The sequence below is a fragment of the Helicoverpa armigera genome, chromosome 26, assembly GCF_030705265.1.
Source record: "Helicoverpa armigera isolate CAAS_96S chromosome 26, ASM3070526v1, whole genome shotgun sequence".
Taxonomy (NCBI): Eukaryota; Metazoa; Arthropoda; class Insecta; order Lepidoptera; family Noctuidae; genus Helicoverpa; species Helicoverpa armigera.
In genome coordinates, this window is record NC_087145.1 from 7,941,505 (window position 1) to 7,962,092 (window position 20,588).

General features: G+C 37.5%; 1 protein-coding gene across 1 annotated transcript in view; it reads left to right on the forward strand.

Moving 5' to 3' along the window:
• The window catches only part of LOC110382896 (dual serine/threonine and tyrosine protein kinase), a 30,054-nt gene that overhangs the window by 2,022 nt on the left and 7,444 nt on the right, over positions 1–20,588 (forward strand). The window contains exons 2-13 of the mRNA XM_064041737.1: positions 11,258–11,425; positions 12,473–12,633; positions 13,073–13,195; positions 13,577–14,005; positions 14,247–14,410; positions 14,791–14,912; positions 15,343–15,566; positions 15,837–15,953; positions 16,415–16,529; positions 16,893–17,086; positions 17,801–18,017; positions 18,577–18,664. Coding sequence (XP_063897807.1) covers positions 11,311–11,425; positions 12,473–12,633; positions 13,073–13,195; positions 13,577–14,005; positions 14,247–14,410; positions 14,791–14,912; positions 15,343–15,566; positions 15,837–15,953; positions 16,415–16,529; positions 16,893–17,086; positions 17,801–18,017; positions 18,577–18,664 — 2,069 coding nt within the window. The 5' untranslated portion in view covers positions 11,258–11,310. The remainder of the gene's footprint in view (positions 1–11,257; positions 11,426–12,472; positions 12,634–13,072; positions 13,196–13,576; positions 14,006–14,246; positions 14,411–14,790; positions 14,913–15,342; positions 15,567–15,836; positions 15,954–16,414; positions 16,530–16,892; positions 17,087–17,800; positions 18,018–18,576; positions 18,665–20,588) is intronic.

Genomic DNA, 20,588 nt, shown 5'->3' on the forward strand with positions numbered 1-20,588 from the left:
TCGGATTGATGATTTTCCACTAAATAAATTAAAAAATATTAGACTAAGCTAATCAAGGTATAGATAACACACTAATCAATACTGAGAAAACAGATTTAATGAACTTGTTGAACTTGATTTTGAGAACATTGACTGTTGGACAGTTCAAGTCAATTCATACCGGCTACTTTGGAATGACTCAACTGAATAGATGTTGTGCAATCTAGTGCTAGTTCGCTGGGTATTCCCAGTCCTATACAAGTACACTGGGAATACAAACTAAGTACATACAGGATATTGATAGGAACTATCGCCAATAACTAAGTGCTGATATCTTTTTTTTAGAAACGCATTAGTTGCTGAGTGCTTAGTGTTAAAGTTAAACTATATTTTTTTAGTAATTTGAAGACTTTATTTTAACCCCTTTGCTCGACAAAGTTTTGACATATGACTTTACCGTTGATTCGGCGGGATATTTTGAATCGCGACATGGAAGTCAAGAATTTGTACTAACTTTCAACACATGAATTTTAAGTCCGTAATGCCTGATCAGAAGTATTTTAACTAGGTATAACTTTAGAGCTCACTTATTTGACAACACCGTGCAAAGGTCAAATGGGACCAAGGACAAATGGTTAATTCAGAAATAGATAATAATTACGGTGTTTCTAAGTCTATCGAAAAGTTAGGCATTTCAAATTTCGTGAAAACTTACCAATAAATAATCGCATCACTTTCTCAAACACAACACAAACGTCATATTTATAACATTTTCAATCCGTTGCAACACATTTCGTGCACTTATTTATGATTCATAACTAAAAAATCAGCACATAAAATACACAATAAAAATGAACAATTTACAAGATCAAAGTCACAGACAAAGTAGAGTTTGGAATAGAGGGCATTTTTTTTTTTCAATCAGTGGTGTGCATTCGATACCTAAATCGGATGTTTATTATAAATAATCGAATACCAATTTTATATATATATTTTTAATAGTAACTTATTTCAATTTTTTTCAATTTTATTTCTTAATTTTAAATTATAGGTTCATTTGTTTTTGTTGTGAAGAATAAATATAAAAGTTTTATGAAAGTTTTTAGCATGAAATTTTTATACTGGGTGTCCCATAAGTCCTTCGAATTTTAAATTTCGAATAAAATTCAGATGGCGCGCGGGGTGCGGGGATAGCATCAACGGTCTTTCGGAATTCATTCACCATGGAAAGTTTTATCGGAGCAGACCGTGGTTTTTGTGTGCGTGAGTCACAACAATGATTCGGCCACCATTGCGCGGCGTAAAGGACATTGGGCGAGATGTTTGAATGTTGGTCTACTCCCCCTCTAGTAATGAGTCATACATCATTTGAAAGGCCCTTTTAAATAGAATATTTCGTACTTAAATACCTCTAACAAATTGTCGGTACTTAAGAAGCTACAGTAGATTTTAGACATAGTTATTATTTCACTAAACATGGTCTAACTCCCTAAATACTAACAAATGACAATCGCCGCCGTACAAGAAAATACTCTATATAACACAAGCTTTCTATTGATGTATTACTTAATGCTAGAGGAGAGGTAGATCAAAACGCTCATTGTCCTTTGGTGGCGAAAAAAAATTGCTTCATTCCTCTAGGCATCGACTTAATATTTTTGATCCTAATGATCCCGCAGGACTTCTGAGGATCTGAGGCGGATGACGGGGAGTAGCGACCCCGCGCTTCTTTATAGATTGTCGGTCAAAAATAATCCTTCTTGTTCTACTAGTCAAAAAATTCATGGTGGCCTAGTGGGTAAAGGACCAACCTCTCAAGTAGGAGGGCGCGGGTTCGATCCCAGGTCAGGCAAGTACCAATGCAACTTTTCTAAGTTTGTATGTACTTTCTAAGTATATCTTAGACACCATTGATTGTGTTTCGGATGGCACGTTAAACTGTAGGTCCCGGCTGTCATTGAACATCCTTGGCAGTCGTTACGGGTAGTCAGAAGCCAGTAAGCCTGACACCAGTCTAACCAAGGGGTATCGGGTTGCCCGGGTAACTGGGTTGAGGAGGTCAGATAGGCAGTCGCTTCTTGTAAAGCACTGGTACCTACTTAGCTGAATCCGGTTAGACTGGAAGCCGACCCCAAAATGATTGGGAAAAGGCTCGGAGGATGATGTTCTACTAGTCAATGCAATTTATTTGATACCCATATTGACAGATTTGTGAAAAGAAAAATAAGTCGGCGGCGGCCATCTTTCTTCCATCTTGGACCAGCTTTCGATGAACAGCGAGTAGCAGTTCCGACTACCTATTTGCCCTTTCAAACGATAAAATCGTCATAAAATTTTGCGATAACTACACCTAACTACAGCTCTCGTCAAATAGCTTTGCCGCTCAGTTAAAAAGTCGGAAGCAACGAGCCGCCATTAAGTTTGGCAGGACTACAGGAATTCTGCACATAAAACACCCGAAGAAATAAATAAGTCTTCAAAATTTGTGGTCTTCAGAAATCCTAAAAACCGAAAAAAAAAAAATATTCCGGCTACAACGTATTTTCTACCATTGATTTTCTAGCATTGTTTCAAAATAAATTAAGTCATTTTACTTTTCCTAATTTATTTTCAGATTATAGTATACAAAAGTGCAATTTAGTAATATTATAATATCAAATAATATAAAATTATTAAATCGATTCTTTATTTTAACGAATCGGATCATTCGATGCAAAACTTCTATCACCGTCGCCATCTTGTCTATGCGTCCTCAAATTAAAAAAAAACAACAAATGTAAACAAACATGGCGAGTTCGATCAGAATTCCCGGTAATTACGATTGGATTTTCAAAAGGTATATTACTAAAGGGATGCTAAATATGAAAGGTTTGAATGCGTCAAAATAATTTAAATTTATTTAGTTATTTTATTTAATACTCACAAATACGGTTTGATTGAAAAGAAAATAAATATGAGCGTAAATAATTAGGAAAGTGTATGACTCATTCGCGGACCCCGATTGGGGTCTAAACCGAGCTTACGGTGACATTGATGTTCAGACCCCAATCGGGGTCCGCTACGGATTTGACGGTTAATTGTAATATTATTTTTTTCTGTTAATCTTTTTATTAAAAGAAAGTTAGTAGTCTACTGAGTTACGAAAATTATTCGATATATACTTATAAGTGACTTCATATGTATTTTTTATATGGGTTACTCTTGCAATATACATAGAATGTCTGAGCCAATAAAGGTTTTTGATATGAAGACAAATAGAAACTTGTTGTTGGTTATCTAGACACACGGCAGTGTGTCCGCCAAGTTCGAGCAAAAAAGGCGACACACCGGCCGTGGGTTATATTACACGAACCATTTCGGGCCAAATTCGACCCCCCTGTAACTCAAAATCTATTTTATTTACGCATATCAAATTTCTAGTATCTGTTGAGACCCTCACTTATCTAAAATACAAAATTTCATTAATATACCTTTTTTACTATACACTCACTGACTGACTGACTGACTGACTGACTGACTGACTGACTGATTCACTCATCAAAAACCTAGACCACTTCCAATGGTCGTATTGACTTGAAATTTGGCATGGAGGTAGGTCTTTATGTCAAGGTAAAGGGAAAAGTCTGAAAATGGCCAAGTGTGAGTCGGTTTCAAAATAATGAAGGTGTTTTATACCCGGTGTAAATTTATACCCCTAAGGAACTAAAACGAAATAAATTTATCTATATTTATATAATATATCTTCGAATGGTCGTACCGATCTGAAATTCGTTACAAAGGTTTGTATTAAGTCAAAGTAAAGTAAAAATCTGATCTGAAAACGACCAAGTGTGCGTCAGTTTCGAAAATAACGAATGTGTAACTTTGATCCACGAACATAATATATGATAACATGTCATGTCAGTCAGTTGGTAAATCTAGTCCATTTAGTTAATCTAGTTCATTTCTTTGTAAGAAGCATAAATCTGAAAGATAGTATAAATGAGACATTTTCTTAACTAACTTAATCATAAGAAAAAAATTAAATAATCAACCTTACAAAAATAAATGAAATCCCACCCAAAACAATAATGTGAAAGACTGCCAAGTTCGATAATATGGGAATGGTTCGCCTATAAAAGAAGTGAGATCTGAATAAGTACCAAGTTCCATAGTTACATGTACCTCAGTTCAAAATAGTTACTTTTTAATGATGTTACTTGGCAAGTTTTAATAGAAAATTAAATACTTGATTCAAAGCGTTTAGTAGGTTTATAACAAGGTGTGTGAAAACTTGCCAAGTAGCATCATTAAAAAGTAACTATTTTGAACTGAGGTATATGTAACTATGGAACTTGGTACTTATTCAGATCTCACTTCTTTTATAGGCGAACCATTCCCATATTATCGAACTTGGCAGTCTTTCACATTATTGTTTTGGGTGGGATAAGCTATACTGTACATACTTTTCTATTCAGGTCTGTAATGATTTCCCTTGGGGTGTGGGTAAAACGCGGTAAACAGATGTTAGGATTGGTAAAGCCTGATTTATACTAAGCATATAAATATAAAGCAGAAGAGTTTGTTTAAAAGCGCTAATAGGTACCATGAAAAAATGGAAGGATTTGTAAAATTATTTCTGTGTACAACCCATTTATCATGGCAGGCTGTAGGTTATTTATCCAGATGCTTGGAGTAGTTCCACACAGTCCACACCGAAACCGCTGGCGAAAGCTATTAAATAATAATACCTACCAAAAATAATTTTACATGATGTCAAGGTTTATGACTTACCAACAAATGCAGACAAAAGGACCAAAATTTTTTAGTTTATTTAAAACCTTTTCAACAATAGATCAATACATTAAAATTTTATTACCTACCTAGTACTACACGCAGGTATTGAGTCATTGAGTTATTTCTGGAGTTTAGTGCTGAATGCATTCATCAGACTCAAGGTTTTCAGGTGTAGTCCTCGCGAAGCCGGTCAGTTTAACAATGACGGCGTGACGGCTGACGAGGTATTTGTTTTACCTTGACAATGAAATATAGAGCTTCAAACTGAGTTTGGTCAAAGTTTTACTCATACTGTACACAGTTTTGCGTAGTGGCTAATAACCTGACTCAAGGTCCAGAGGATGACCTTTTTTCCCAGAATTTGGTCAATTGAATAAAAATGGGATATTATAAATTGCATATCAAATAAATAATCGCCTATCAATAAATACTCATCATTTATATTCTTTTTTACATCAAATAACTTAATTCACTACAAATAAACTAAATGTTTAACAAAACTCAAACTGCAGATAATTCGAAATTATACATCAATATGACATTGCTTTTTTTATTATAATGCAATACAGTTAAATTGATTCTTGTACAAAAATAGTACATACATAGCATTAATACTGACTGCACAGCAAATTTTCCATATTTCATAGCAAAATAACTATCCCAGTCGCATATTAACCAGTAAGTACAACAAAACCTGTTCATCATATTTGTCTTAATTTTCAAGAAGCCATGCTCGGCAAATTTAATGATTATTATAACAAAAAAATCCTGTCACATTGCATTATTTCTAAAAACAGAACAAATTAACTGAAAAGGTTCGCTTCGCGCGTTTTTTCGTCACTGGAGTGCAGAGTGGCGCGAGCGAGTAAGATAGAGTTCAATTAAAAAACATTGTATTAAAAATTGAAGCTAGTAACGAAAACGAATCGCTGCAAAACCGACTCCACGTAGTCTTGTTTGCCCTACCCCTAGAGTGCAATTCAAAACCGCGTAGGCGCGGAGGGGCGAGGCGGCCTGCGAGCTGAGGAGCAGGTAGTTTTAACGCTCGCCGACGCGGTTGAGGCTGGCCGGCTCTGCCGGCCAGTAAGCCGAAGCTGCGGTGGTGAGCGTGAAAACCATCTGCGACGATAAGCTCGCATGGGACCGCCGGAGCCACGAAGCGCCGGAGCCGTGACAGAAGCCATGCTTGCTGCATGTTGCATGCTTACTTCCATGTTGCATGCCTGCTTACATGCTGCATGCCTGCTTGCATGCTTCAGGCTTGTTTGCATGCTTCTTACAGGAAAATAAAAATTCCAAAACTATTCCAAAAGATGATTCTGACTATAAACATTCTGAAATATGATATTATAGTAGTAGCCTTTTAATGACTACTTATATGAAATGTATGCTAAAAGGAAATACTGACAATGACTGACAATGCACCAACCCCATTTTTTTAAGAACTATAGTATGTATGTGCAAGCATATCATCGGACTTGCGATCCGACTCAAGTACGTGGCGCCACCTGCAGAAGCTAAAAATGTTGCCTATTGGGCAAAAAAGGAAGCGTGAACGCTTATAAATAATTCAATAAATTACAATTTTGTATTTAATTTTATATTTTTTTGCTGATCTCATTATGCCGCAAATTAATAAATAATAAGATGACTGTGACTAATAAAAAGCTGTTTTATTCAGAAAAACTGCTGTAAATAATATAAAAATAGAAGCTATATTTAAAAGAAAAAGAGTTAACATGTATAATGTGCATTAAGATTGTTAGCTGTGCATTGATGAAAAAGCTTTTGCTTTAGGAAAAATCGCTGTACGCTGCGAAAATAAATTGTAGTGTGTTTAGTGATATTTTGAGTTGAATATTTTGCTGTGCAATCAGTAATTTTGATGGGAATTCGGAATCTTATTGCATAGAAAAAGGATATTTTTTGATTTGCGTTTAAATACTACCCAATAAAAATTCGTTTTAGGTGTCTGAGGTTTTGCGCTTTTATTCCAGCTGCGATTAACAAAAGTCTTCCTGGTATTAGAAGCCACTAATGATTGGTCTTTGAGTTCCACTACATTGCGAATTATAATCCTGGAACCCAGCATCAAGCCAACATACCTAAGTGTTTTATTTCGCCTACATGGTGTATTAATAAATACAATATCTTCTGATCAAGGCAGGAATGTTTAGATTTCTTAGCACCCACTTGTATCCTTCAAGTGGTCCTTATGCGTAGCTATTTCGCGTTAAGTTCTGAATAAACTTCGACTTGCAATAATAATAGTTAGAAAATACAGGCTGTCATTTGAACATCGTATCAGTCGTTACAGGTAGTTAGAAGCCAGAAAATCTGACAACCAGTCTTACACCATGAGGTATTGGATTGCCTGGGTAATAGGGTTGCGGAGGTCAGATAGGCAGTCGCTCCTTGTAAAGCACTGGTACTCAGCTGCATCCGGTTAGACTGGAATGACCCCAACATAGTTTGGAAAACGCTTGGCACATCATCGGACTACACCTATATTACCTATGTATTATCGAAAATATAATTATAAAGTCGGTCTATTTATATGTGGCCTTTTCCATTCCAAAACTAAAAACAAACTCAGACTGAAGTGATCAAGAATTTATTTTAGTTTGTTATTTTAGCTCAAAATAAAATATTAGTAATCTACATTTTGGACCGGTTTTTGATAAAGGTTTTGCCTCAGTTTTGACACAGACACTTGACACTTTTATTCATATCAACATTTAATATTTGAAGCAGCTGAACGGATGTATGTAATATTTTTTTCGAAATTGCCATACACCACGTTATTTATAAAATACTGGCTTTTGCTACGGTTTCACCCGCTTTCCGTGGGAACTTCTCTACTCACCACCTTCCATAAATAGGCTATCTAACACAGAAAAAAAATTGAAATCGGACCAGTAGGTAGTTCTTGAGATTAGCGCGTTCAAGCAAGCAAATAAACAAACAAACTCTTCAGCTTTATAATATTAGGTAGTATAGATTATTTCGAAGAAATTCAAATGCCCTTTCACCAATACGCATAAAACATGACATCACATTTTTTCTCACCCTATCTCAACAATTAAAAAGCTATCACTGCTCAACAAACAAAGATGACAAGTAACGTTACTATGTATATTGTTTACTTAGTCCGAGTGACGTTTGTTTGTTCTCCTCTCAAGGTACTTGTCCTGTGGGTTATCGAGTCTGAGCTGACCTTGTGACCACGTAGTTAATGTCCGCTGTACTTTATTGAGGTCTCGAAGGACCAGTTACTTAGGGATATAAGGACCAGTTTATGACAAGTGTTGGTGTAGTTAAATGTTTGTTGTTTTGATATGGTTTAGTAGGAACAGTGCAGGTTTTAGAATTTTCGCATATACCAAGAGTAGGTGAAATAGAGAGGTGCAAAGATGCAAGAAGACAATAATTTTGGGAAGAGAGTATCATATGACATGTAATAAGTAAAAAGTCAATGTAAAAAAATTTAATGCAATATCTAATCGCTAGTTTTATACTAGCAGTTAAGCCGAGGTGTCCTAGTACAATTAAATGTAGGTCCCAATGTCCTAGTACAATTAAATAGGTGTGTTTGGGGTCAGTAGTATATTGATCGATGAGTACTCAGTAACAAGAATTTGCAACTTTTTATAAAGATAATAGTGTAATTAATGTAATTATTGCCAATCAACATAGTTTCAAGAGGTTAATGTATTGCACATAGATAACGCCACGTAAGTCACGTTCTCAAAGGTGAGAAGAGAAAGTATTCGTAGCTAAAGATAAAAGGCAGAAGGTACAAATAATATCATCTGTCTAGCCTTTTCCCAACTATGTTGGGGTTGGCACAGATGATAACCAGTGTTTTACATGGAGCGCCTGTCTATCGGACCTCAACCCAGTTGCCCGGGCGACCCGATACTCCTTAGTAAGACTGGTAGTTAGACTTTCTGGCTTCTGACTTTTCGCAACGTCTGCCAAAGCTGTTCTTATGATAGGCGGGATTCCTGAATATGACTTGTAGTTTTTTTTTGTATTTTTTTGTTCATTGTTATATCATATCTCACACGTGCCTAAGTAAGCACTAAGAATTGATAAGTCATTATCTTTTCCCCATAATATCGTTATTGCCTTATTTCTTCTTATCGTTTACGCTTTCTTTATAATCTAAGGATAAAGATATTATAGACAGTAACGTAAGACCTGCATATACGTAATTGTAATTTGAAGAATCCGTGTTTAACTTCAAAAAGACAGGCTGTGTGTGTGGTTTGATTGTCAAATTCTTATATGTAATTGATTGAACATAGGTGAGTACACTTTACAATTTCAAAGTGCTCGAGACTATTTTGTTTTGTAGATGCATTAAAAAGACTGTCTTACCAAAGTCTGACAACCAGTCTTACCAAGGGGTATTGGGTTTCCCGAGTAACTGGGTTGAGGAGATCAGATAGGCAGTCGCTCCTTGTACAACACTGGTACTCGGCTGCGTCCGGCTAGACTGGAAGTCGACCCCAACAAAGTTGAGAAAAGGCTAGGTAGATGATGATGATGATACAGTAAAAAGACACATAAACGAGGAAATACAGCACATTTGGTGTTTTCATTCGGATGTAACGGCGCAGTTAGTTTAACACGTGTGATTACAAAATCTGGGCTGAAATAGTGATTCATTATATCAATCATTGGCGTGACGATAAATACACATCATAGTTATATTACCGAAGGCCTAGTTGTTGAATAGAAGCTGTGAAAATAGCGGTAGATAATCTGGAACAATGCGCATACTTTATGTCATGGAATTGTTACAATGAAGTGACATTTACGAACTTTGAAATCAGAAGTAATGCTTATTCGATAGTTAATGCTAAAAGCCAGATAAGGCTACTTATAATTTCTCCAAAATAATGCTATCCGAGGTCTACAAAACCGACAGTTAAAGTTTGTGTCAGAAAAGTGCCTTATGAATGTTCCTGAGGCTATTAATAATTTATAATTTATTAATAATTTTACGTTTAACAACAAATTGTTATGTCTGGCTCTTATCACACAAGTTCACACAAACGTATCATCTGGCACTTCTGCGTTTATGCTCAACTATAACGAAAGTGTTGCGAGCAACTCACGCGGAGCATTCTAAACGTACTAAATTAAATGTACTTGAACGCGTTTTAGTCACCTGTTGTCATGTACCTGCTAGACTATTACTTGTCGCGGTTTCACTCGCATCTGTCTCGTGTACGTAGATGAAATACTGTTTTGTATGTCTTCCTTGATCAAGTATCTAATTATGATGTCTAGCTCCCTACGGTTATATACCTGCGTCCCGAGGGAAACTTCCTTTTTCCTAACTATGTTGGGGTCGGCTTCCAGTCTAACCGGATGTAGCTGAGTACCGGTGCTTTACAAGGAGCGACTGCCCTGCCTGACCCCCTCAACCCAGTTACCCGGGCAACCCAATACCCCTTGGTTAGACTGGTGCCAAGGATGTTCAATGACAGCAGGGAAACTTCCTACATTAGGATAAAAAGTAGCCTATGCTATTTTTCAGGCTCACTATCTGTGTACCAAAAGTTCATGTCGATTCGATAGTTTTGGCCTGAAAGCCAGACAGACAGAACTGCGAATTTATGATAGAAGTAAGAATGATTCGTTAATTTTGCAAGGATTATGAAGAGAGGTTTTATTCAGTTTCACGGAGAAGTTCATAGAGGAGCAGCTCTTGTCAAATAACTGTGTCATTCTGAAGTTAGCTTCTTGTAACTGCGCAATAGTCAAAATATAAGCACAAAACACTATTTCCCTGACTCTATCGTCATCAAAGAAATATTTAATAACCTGAAAATAAAGGTAAATGGCATTTAGAGTGTCAAAGTTCTTTATTATTATTAAAGTTATTGAGGACAACCTGAGTATTTTTTACTAGGTAATACTTGAAATATAGCATTGTTGTTTATCACATAAGTTGACGGGGAACGCAGACACTCTTGCGCAACGCTCCGATAGGGCGTGAGTCATATGTTTCGGTGCGTTCGGTACAACCGTCTATCGTCCTCGCCCGAGATGTGTTCCAGTTAAAGTAATCTGAAACTTTAGGACACCTGTATATTTTTTTTGTCGTTGTTTTAAGGAAAATAATGCTAACAATCCGTAACGTAGTTAATGCGCAGTGACTTGACCAGATTAGTGTTCTCGTAATAAATAAAATGGCGTTAATAAAAATGAGTTATGTTCCTTGAGAGTTTGTTGCGCAATTTCCTCCATGCATGCAATTAATGCGTTGGTATGTACATATAATAAATTATTTAGACCATTGACTGGGTAATACTTGAGGATACTCCAGTTTATTTTCAAGAAATCTGAGTCGGATAAAATGTCTTGATGTTAGACGGGCGGATGGATCCCGTTTAACCCTTTTGATACGACAGCTTAAAAAATGATATACCGAAATGCATCCTACTTTTATATCTATTAATTATCAAAAAAAAATCTTTGTCCTCAGGTATCGCCGCATGAAATCCCCCCAGTCCCCCACGGTAGGGCTTGGCGCCAGTGATGGCGGGCGGCAGCGTGTGGTCGCGGCGAGTGGCGGCGCGCACGCGCACTCTGCGCGGCCTGGTGCGCGACACGCAGCGCGCACTGCACGATGTCGCTGATATACTGCACACAGGTAGGTAGAGCAGTGTTCTGTAACCCGCTAGTCTGCTACACTAGAGCTGGGCGTCAGTGATGGCGAGCGGCAGCATACATACTCTATCTATGTAATGCTATTTATATTCGTGCCTCCGAGCGGCCTTATGCCGCCAGTTCGTGCGGCCACGACCAACTAAGTCACTCCATGATACATGTAAGGGCGCGCATATAGCTTGCCACGCTCTGGTCGCGCGGCCAACGAAAAACTTCGCGATACACATGTGGTCAAATCGCGCGGGCTGGTCGCACGGCCTGGCCTAATGGTCGCCTAATGCGCGAGGCCATTTATTCTTTATGTACTTGGTCTATATAATACTTAGGTAATTTTATTCGAGCAAACAGTATAGTGCAAACAGTTTGTACTCCCTATATGTTTTTTATACTTTTACCGATTTTATTCATGATTTTTGGAATTTGAAAACTGCGGTTAAGACGTCCGATTAAGATGTCCCCAGTGTTCTACAAACTATTGTTCACAAAATTATGAGTACATTTAATGACCACTTAGGTACAAAAAATCCCCTTTTCCTGTTCGTAACGCTGCGAACATTAAACTCGCTGTGCTTATGACTATTATGACGTCACAGTGAGGTCACCCATCCGCCATTAGTTTATTATTAGATTAAAGAAGCATTCTACTAGTTGCTTAGCATATTGCGTAATAGATTACTCCTTATACACTAGTATGGAAAGGTGATCAAAGAAACAATATGAATGGATTATGAATGTGCAAGTCGATATGGATGTTTGAGATGATGACAGATAGAATAGTAAAAAGGCACACATGTGAAAAAAAATCGCTTTAATTACAAAGTTAAAAGTCAAATGCTCACTACTCGAAACTAATTACTGACTGCAATCACCCATGCAATGACTAATGCATTAGCCGCCGGATCCGTCGATCATAAAACTAAAGCATCGCTTTGCACGGTCGGGCCGTGGATGGGTGACTTGTCATAACTACGACGTTTACACAATGCATCAATGTTACTTTGAACTTATCCTTCAATTTACTCCTCTACAGACCCGCAAGTATTCACCACAGTCCAAGAAGTGGGCAACCAGTCCCAGCGCTGCACAGCATTAGTGCTGCTGGGCACGTCGCCATCAGCCCGCGCGAGGCTGCTGCACGCACTGCTGGGACACAAGCTGCTGCCGGAGCCGCCGCCGCGGCCGTGTCGATGGGTAAGGAAAATGCGAATCAAGGAGTAAGTAAGAAGATGCCATAATGCAGATAAGTCAGGCGTCTTCTAGGACAAATTCGTGAGCTGGGCATGACCAAACGATCAGTTACGAGTGAAATAACGAGGCGTTCTGGTTCTTTGGGACATCTCTCAGCAATTTTTGGTATTAAAAAAGGTCCTCTCCAAGGAAGGTGTATAAGGGCGAAAGCAGTAACTTCATCGTTTCATTTTCATTTTCAACAGTACAACATTATATTCCTCTGCTATGTGTTGCTAGTGAGTTTGTTGCGCCACTTCTTCTTCCCAGCAAAAACACATAGAAAGTGGCGAAGGGTGGGCGTTTTGGGGGCTGTCTTTTGTAAATTCCTGACGTTCAAAAAGTGTTGTTCTCCAGCCAAGTTTGAAGAAACGATTTTTGATTTTGATTTCTTCACCATCAGGTGCGCATCCAATATGGTAGCAGCAACCAGCGGCAGGTGCACTTAACCCTCGGCAACTCGGAGTTCGAGCTGGTTGAGGAGCTGGAGTGCAACAAGAGGCCCTGGGATACCCTGCCCGTTGAGGTCAGGATATGTCATGTTGTATACCTTGTGGGGTTGTGATAGGGGTTATTTTCAAGAAGCAACTACTACATGACTCGTGGAACAATAATGTTGGATAATTTTTAGGCTTTTGGGTAGTTTGTGTGGGTCAATAGATGAACTTTCCGTATTTTCTATAACAACGGACGTAGCGGTCAACGGGCATGAAAGGTCTTATCAAAGGATAGCATGGGGGTACAGTATGGCTTACGACATGTTGTTAAGATTAGTTAATCACTGCGTATAAAATCAAGAATATTGATATTTAGCTAAAAAAGTGGGAGTTAGCACTAGTGTCTAGGCATTCGGAAAAATTATTGTCAAATCACCACATATTATTTATTTATTTTTATATATTTTCAGGACCTAATAAGACAAGATAAGACTGATCTCACAACTATTTTAGAAATTGAAATAAATAACCAATTCCTGAAGGATGGTCTCCGGATCATTCTGCCTCCAGACCTGGAGGTAGACCCAGGGGCCTCCAGTCATCAGACATTGAAGAAAATCCACGCAGAATTGTACTCAAAACGGGACAGCATTTTAAAGAATTTTAATCCCGTATATTTGTATGCTATTGATAAGATAGGAAAGAATATATTTAGTGAGAATATTAGTGGGACTATAACTACTTCTAGAAGTGAGGAGGACTTTTGGAATACTTTCAATTTGTACTCTATGGCGAGAGTGCCAAATAGTGGTGATGTTGGTGAGAGTGGGGATGGTGATAAAAATGAAGTGAAGAGAGAGTGGAGTGGGAGTAGGGAACCTGCTGTGTTTTCGGGGGAGGTGAGCAATTTTGTAATATTTTTGAGTTTGGTATTAGTGTAAATGATTTTTCAATAGCTATGAAGATTTCACCACCTTTATCTTCGAGGGACTTTACCCAAAATAAAGTGTGCTACATTCATAAACATTGATTTATCCATAGACATAAAGATAATTTATTTATAAAACACTAGTAATCATTCTTTATATTTATAGTTTTATGATATATTCTATCTGAACCCCTAATTTTTTCTCTCAACAGAATTGCCTAGATCTGCATCAGATAAAGGAGATCAATCCGAACTCTCAGGTCCTGTTCGTTCTGTTCTCCAACAGCGAAGACATGAACAGAACAGAAGACCACGCAGAAGATAACAAGAAGCACGAGAAGAGAATCAATGTGGACGCTTTGAAGTGGATATTTAGGTAACATACCTTACCATACTTTGGATTTTTTTATAAAAAAATACATGTTTCTTGCAGTAATAATATACCTTTATCGCCAAGTTATGTTGTGGCTTCCCAACAGTGAAAAGGTATTTTAAGTTGGTTCAGTAGTTTCGTTTATTCGGAGAAAGTTCTCAGCCGCGTCTGTCAGTCGCACAATAAACTCATAAACTACTGAAAGGGGAAATCCCTTTTTGGAGTATTTTTCTTTGGTAGGGTAGATCGTAGGCAGATCTTAAGGGCTGACAATAAAAAACAAAGTTATTTAAGCGGGACAAATAAACTATTTGTACTCAGGTTTAAAGTCTTTTAAAAGCACATACTTAAGACTTGTTTTGAATAAATAAGTATTTATTCAGTTCCAGACAAAGTCAAGAAGCACAGAAGTCAGCAGAGCAAAAAAATAAAGGAGAGGATAAAAGACTGTTTGAAGAGCAGAACGCCTTCATGAATGAACTCATGGACCAGTGGGAGATGATGTGTAAGTATACTCAGTAGCATATCCAGTACACTTTGTGTAATAATATTTGTTCCATTTCTCAGATTTTTAAGGGTTTAGCGTAGTCTTAAGTATATTTTGAGTCCTCCAGATGAAAAATGCTAAGTATAGATTCAGCTCTCTCTCTGCATTTAAAATTGATATTGCAACAAATTTTGATATGACCGCTTTTGACTTTCGGGCTATTGTTATGTTGCCATAATGCATTTATGTGTCGTCACTACTGCTTATGGTTTCGTGAAGTAATACAAAAAAAAAGCTATGGAGTAGAATGAAAACAAATTTTGGTCCTCTACAAGTTTGATTTTATTTCCATACCAATTTTACTGTAAAAATAAAACAGACGTAACAACCTTTCTTGCCCTAGTTATAACATTATCGAAGATGACCCATCTAAATCCCATTTTTTCAGCAACCCCACCACCAAAACACCACGTAAAAAGTCAATGCATAATCCTGGACGATTCTGACATCATTCGTCCAGAAATCCGCGTGTCCCCGGTACAGAGTCCCCAGGATACTGGGAAGTCGGAGCGCACTGTCAAGAGTAGGACTGGACTGTTAACTACGGTCGTGAAGTTTGCTGCGGATAGCTGTCAAAGTTATCTGCTGGAGTATTGTACGAGGTTGAGTGAGGTAAGGGGTAGATTTTATAGTTCTGCTTTACTTGTGTAGTCGGGGAGTTATAATATAATACCTCTATGTATAAAAAAATGCTAATGCAAGCAAATTGCTTGCAAGCTCGATTTTTGTTCTGATAAACAATTTTTTTGAGTGAAATACCTATGTACTCGCAAACGTAAAAACGTTATCCAATAGCATTGAATCACAATCACATTGCGCAACATACCTCGTTATTTCACTTGAAAATTCTCGTATATTCTAACTGTCAATATAATATTATAGGTCCACGTGAAACTGCTACAACAATTCATCCTGGCGTCGTTCGACATGGCGCGGGAGCTGCAGGTGGTACCCAAGAAGATACAGTACGTCGCCCGACAGGAACAACAGCTATATGAGGTGAGGGTACATTTCTAATGTTATGCAAATGTTTCTAATGTTTTGTTTAAATTGAACATCTGAAAGTATTTTAGCTTCGGACCTTATTAAAATGAAGTCTAGTGGCTTTGTTCTGACATATTGGTCCATTTGTCCATGTTTGTTGCTCTTTCACGCTAATACTACTGGATGGATTTTGATGAAACTTGGCAGTCATAGTGTACTGATAATGTCAGAATAACATATCGACAGACTGTTTTTTATTTGCTTGCTCAAAATCGGTCCATACGAGACGCGGGCCAAAACCCTGCGCCGGAAGCCGGTAAAGCTAGTATAAGTACAGGGTCTTCGTATCTACGCGCATCTGATGGGTAGTGGTAGAACAAGTCAGAAATATTGGAATAACTACTTAAGGAAAATATAGTCATAGTTTACCATGTAAATTGTGTTAAGCTAAAGTCATATTTGTGTCTTTTGTACAGACTATAAACGAAAAGTTCTCCGAAGGGGACAAGAAGAGAGAATTACTGAAAATGATGCAGGAAGTGTTAGAGGAGATGAGAGCAGAAGTCAACTATATGGACTGGAGTGTGGATGGTAATTTATTTTAATAATGCATTATTTGGAGACAAAAGACAGTTACATAATAATATTTATTTACTTAAAACGTATTTTGACAAAAATAGCTTAAATATAATAGAACTTTAAAATACAACCACCTTCTTTTTGGGCTTCGGTTAAAAATAGATCTCAAGCACTCGTGGGACAATAATAATATGTACTTTGCTCTAAAAATCGTTCAGCAAATAAATCAATCTAACCTCAAGACAATAATATATTGACATTTCGAGTGAGATTGTCCCAAAAACGTTAAAATTTTTTTCATTACGCTTTTTCAAAAAGTTTTTTTTTTTTTTCAATCTCAGATCTACAAAAGAAATTCTTTTTTTTCTCCCCTAGATCTCCCGTGGCACCAAGACCCTCGCTTCATAGTGTCCAACTCGATCTTCTACTCGTCATCTCGCAGCAGCCCCGCGCGGCGCGACGCGTCGGACGGCGAGGAGGCCGTGTCGTACGACAGCTACAACTTCGACGACTACGAGATCATACGCGCCAATGATGAGAGTCTGTCGGGGGACTTTGGGAAGGTTAAGGTGAGATTTTCGACCTTTCGACCGCTAGAAAAACTTAAACAACTAAATAAAAATAAATAAATAATTTATTAGGAACTTCACTTTGTACAATTTTTTTTTAAATCTTTTGCCTGCACAATATTTTTTCTAAATAAGTACTGATGCATGATTTGCCTGAACTAGGTAAAAACCTGTGTCTTAGGCGTAAAAAGTGCTTATTATAATATTTATAACTGTTGAACACTTCTCTAAAAGTAGTATTGCTGCAAAACGGACCTTATTTCAACGTCATAATCTGACAAGTGTTCAACAGACGTTTAAATGTTTTTGTGGTACGACGGTTGGTGTTTAGGACAACAATAAAAGGTATATGGAAGAGTATGGAAGAAGAAAAAAGTCTGCGCTGACACCAATCAAATTGAGCTATGAGCAGGAGCATGGTGATATTACTTTAAAATAACGTTTATTGGCAAATCAGACTATGTGTTTGTTAAAATTAAATATTGCTAAACTCATTTACATATCGCTTATAAAACATGCATCAGTAAATATAAGAATTTAGGACTGTAAATACATTAAAACAGAATGTAAATAATTATAATAACTTTTGTTTACCAAATGTTTGAAGTTTAGAGAACTGCCTATTGCGAAAAGGACTGAGTTATCTAATCAATATATAGTCCTAAAATGACTGCACCCGTATTTCAAAAATTCAATATAAATTAATTCTTCCAGCCCCCAGATGAAGATTCACCCCCCTTCAACAACATTCGAGTAGAAAACGAGTCAGAAGCCTTCTCCATGTCGACAGCCCGAGCCAGCTGGCACAGCGATACCGCCGACACTCGTGACACTCGCACCGACACTGTCGACACTAGCGACACTCGCGCTACTTGCACTAATAGTGTTAATATTTCTGTTAAGCAGGCGTCGCTTGATGTTCAGCAGACGGGTAAGAAATAATATATTCTTTAGATAGAAGAAGTCATTATATTCCTATTCAATTATATTTATTTGTTTTTATTAACGTTTGTACATAATATCTTAATTAGGTCTTACTTTTTATTGAATCTAGGTAAAAACATTACGGTCACTTAGTCATTTATTCAAAGTAGGTTGAAAATCAGTGACAAAAGACAGCCTCCAAAACGCCCACCCTTCACCACTTATACCTTCATCACAAAATATGGAACAAACTCCCCAGCAAAGATTGAAGATACACCATCCTAACTATGTTAGTTGGGAAAACGGTCTTCCAGTCTAATCGGAAGCAGCTGATTATCGCTTAACATGGCACGATTGCCTATCTGACCTTCTCAAATCAATTGCCTGGGCAATCCGATACTCCTTAGTAATACTGGTTGTCAGACTTTCCGACTTATGACTGCCAGAGATGTCGAAATTATCATTAAAATAACATGTCTTCCGAAACTCGATTTAACTCGTTATGCAAGATGGTTTCATATTACATGAATTTTCCAAAATAAAATGTAAGTATGTAATTGTTTCAGTTCTCTCTAAACTAAGTCAGAAGATCAGCTTAAAGTTAGCGAAGTTTGTGGATTGTCTCAAGGATACATACTTCGGAACATTGCAAAGGTAAAGTATATCAATTTTGTTAGTTTCATTTGGTTAGAGTAAATATAGTTATGCCTTACTTGTATCATTACAATATTTCAATTATCAGCGGCGGCCCTAGCCATTGCGAGGCTACGTGCGGCAGGTCTTATGCGAGGCCCTTTGTCCTACGTGGGGCTGCCATTTCGAATTTCGCCAAACCCGGAAAAACATTTAAAAAACCCGGACATATGGCGTAAATCGATTTTTTTCCCCGGACGAGTCCGATTTTTTTTTAAACAAAACAAGGACTAATTTTTCATATTACCATATACTTAAATTCAATGAGGTGCTTCCTTACATGAAAAGTCAGTGCCGTCTCTAGCTCTTGTAGTACCTAGTATTGAAAGATTGTGACTTAATGTATTTCGAAGGTCATAAATAAGAATGCACATATGGAAAATAGGAGTTACCTTCTTGTTAGTAATAGGGCTTTAAAACGGCGCTACCTTTTTGATAGGTTAGACAAAAAAATACAAACAACTGTAAAGTGAAGTTGCCGCGAGCGTAGCGAGCGCGAAAATTGTTGAGTTTTAGGTCACTAGAGCACCTAAACCTGTATAATAAAAAAAATCCGCAAAGTGAAGAAGCCGCAAGCAAAGCGAGCGCAAATTTTTTTGAATATTGGGATATTAAAGTAGCTAAATGTAAAAAAAAATAGTGGCAAGAAAAAAAGCCGCGAGTGAAGCGAGCGCGAAAATTTTTGAATTTTGGGACACTTCGACTTCTGCAGCAAATGCTTGTCTATTTGTAATTTTACAAGGCTAAACTTCCATACAAGGCAAGCAATCTCTTGTGTACTATGTTTTCAACTCGTAGTTGATGAAGGCGAGGCAGGCTATGAATTGGCTTGGTTGGTGGATTTAACGATTGTTATTGAAAAACCTGTTTGACTTCTTATCCTCTTAAATCGAGTGATCATCCTCCGAAATCTGCTGGCCCTAGGAATGTATGGCTGGGTTATTCGCATACCCTGCACCATAGGTTAAGACGGCCCTGTGAAAAATGACCGGGTTTTCCCCGGACACTTCTTGAAACCCCGCCCGGACGGCCCCCGGACGGCCTCCAAATGAGGAAAGATCCGGGAAAACCCGGACGGACGGCAGCCCTAGTCCTACGTGAAAAGTATGTGTTGCGAGAGTAAGCTGGTGTTTTGATTTAGCTAATCATTGTTTGAGGAGAAATGCTCAAGTTAAACAAATTAATAAAATTTTATTTTTACTACAGTTTATATTTAAAAAATCACAAAATTAACAAATATTAAAATGATCTGATGCTTGCGACTTTTCTTAAGACTAAAATCTTCAATTAAAGCAGAATAATCGAATGAATGAGCAACGTCATTTTTTATCAAAAGAATAGCTTGGTTGAAAGTCGATCTTGTGTCATCGAATTCCTTAAACATGTTTTAATAATTTTAAGCCTCAAAAACTGCTTTTTCTATATTATTATTTTATTATTCGAATTCTCAAGACTATTTCGGTAGGGGATAGATTTCAGTTAAATTATTTTCTAATATATATTTCAGCACCGAGATAATCAGGGCCGTCTTTAGCTCATGTAGCGCCCGGGTGCAATCATGACCCAAGAGCCCCTATGTATTGAAAGATTGTGACTTGAGTAGTTCGAACGTCGTAGATAAGGAAGTTCATACGGAAACTAGGAGTTATTTTTTCGTTAATAAAAGGACTTAAAAGCGGCGCTACCTTCTAGGTCCGGCTAAAAAATGATAAAAAAAACAAAAGAAGTGGAAAGTAAAGCACCCGCGAGCGTAGCGAGCGCAAAAATTTTTGAGCTTTGGGTCACTAAAGCGCCTAAACTTGTATAATAAACAACAGCGCAAGGTGAAGTCGCGAGCGTAGCGAGCGCGAAAATTTTTGAGTTTTGAAAGTCAAAAAATGCACAT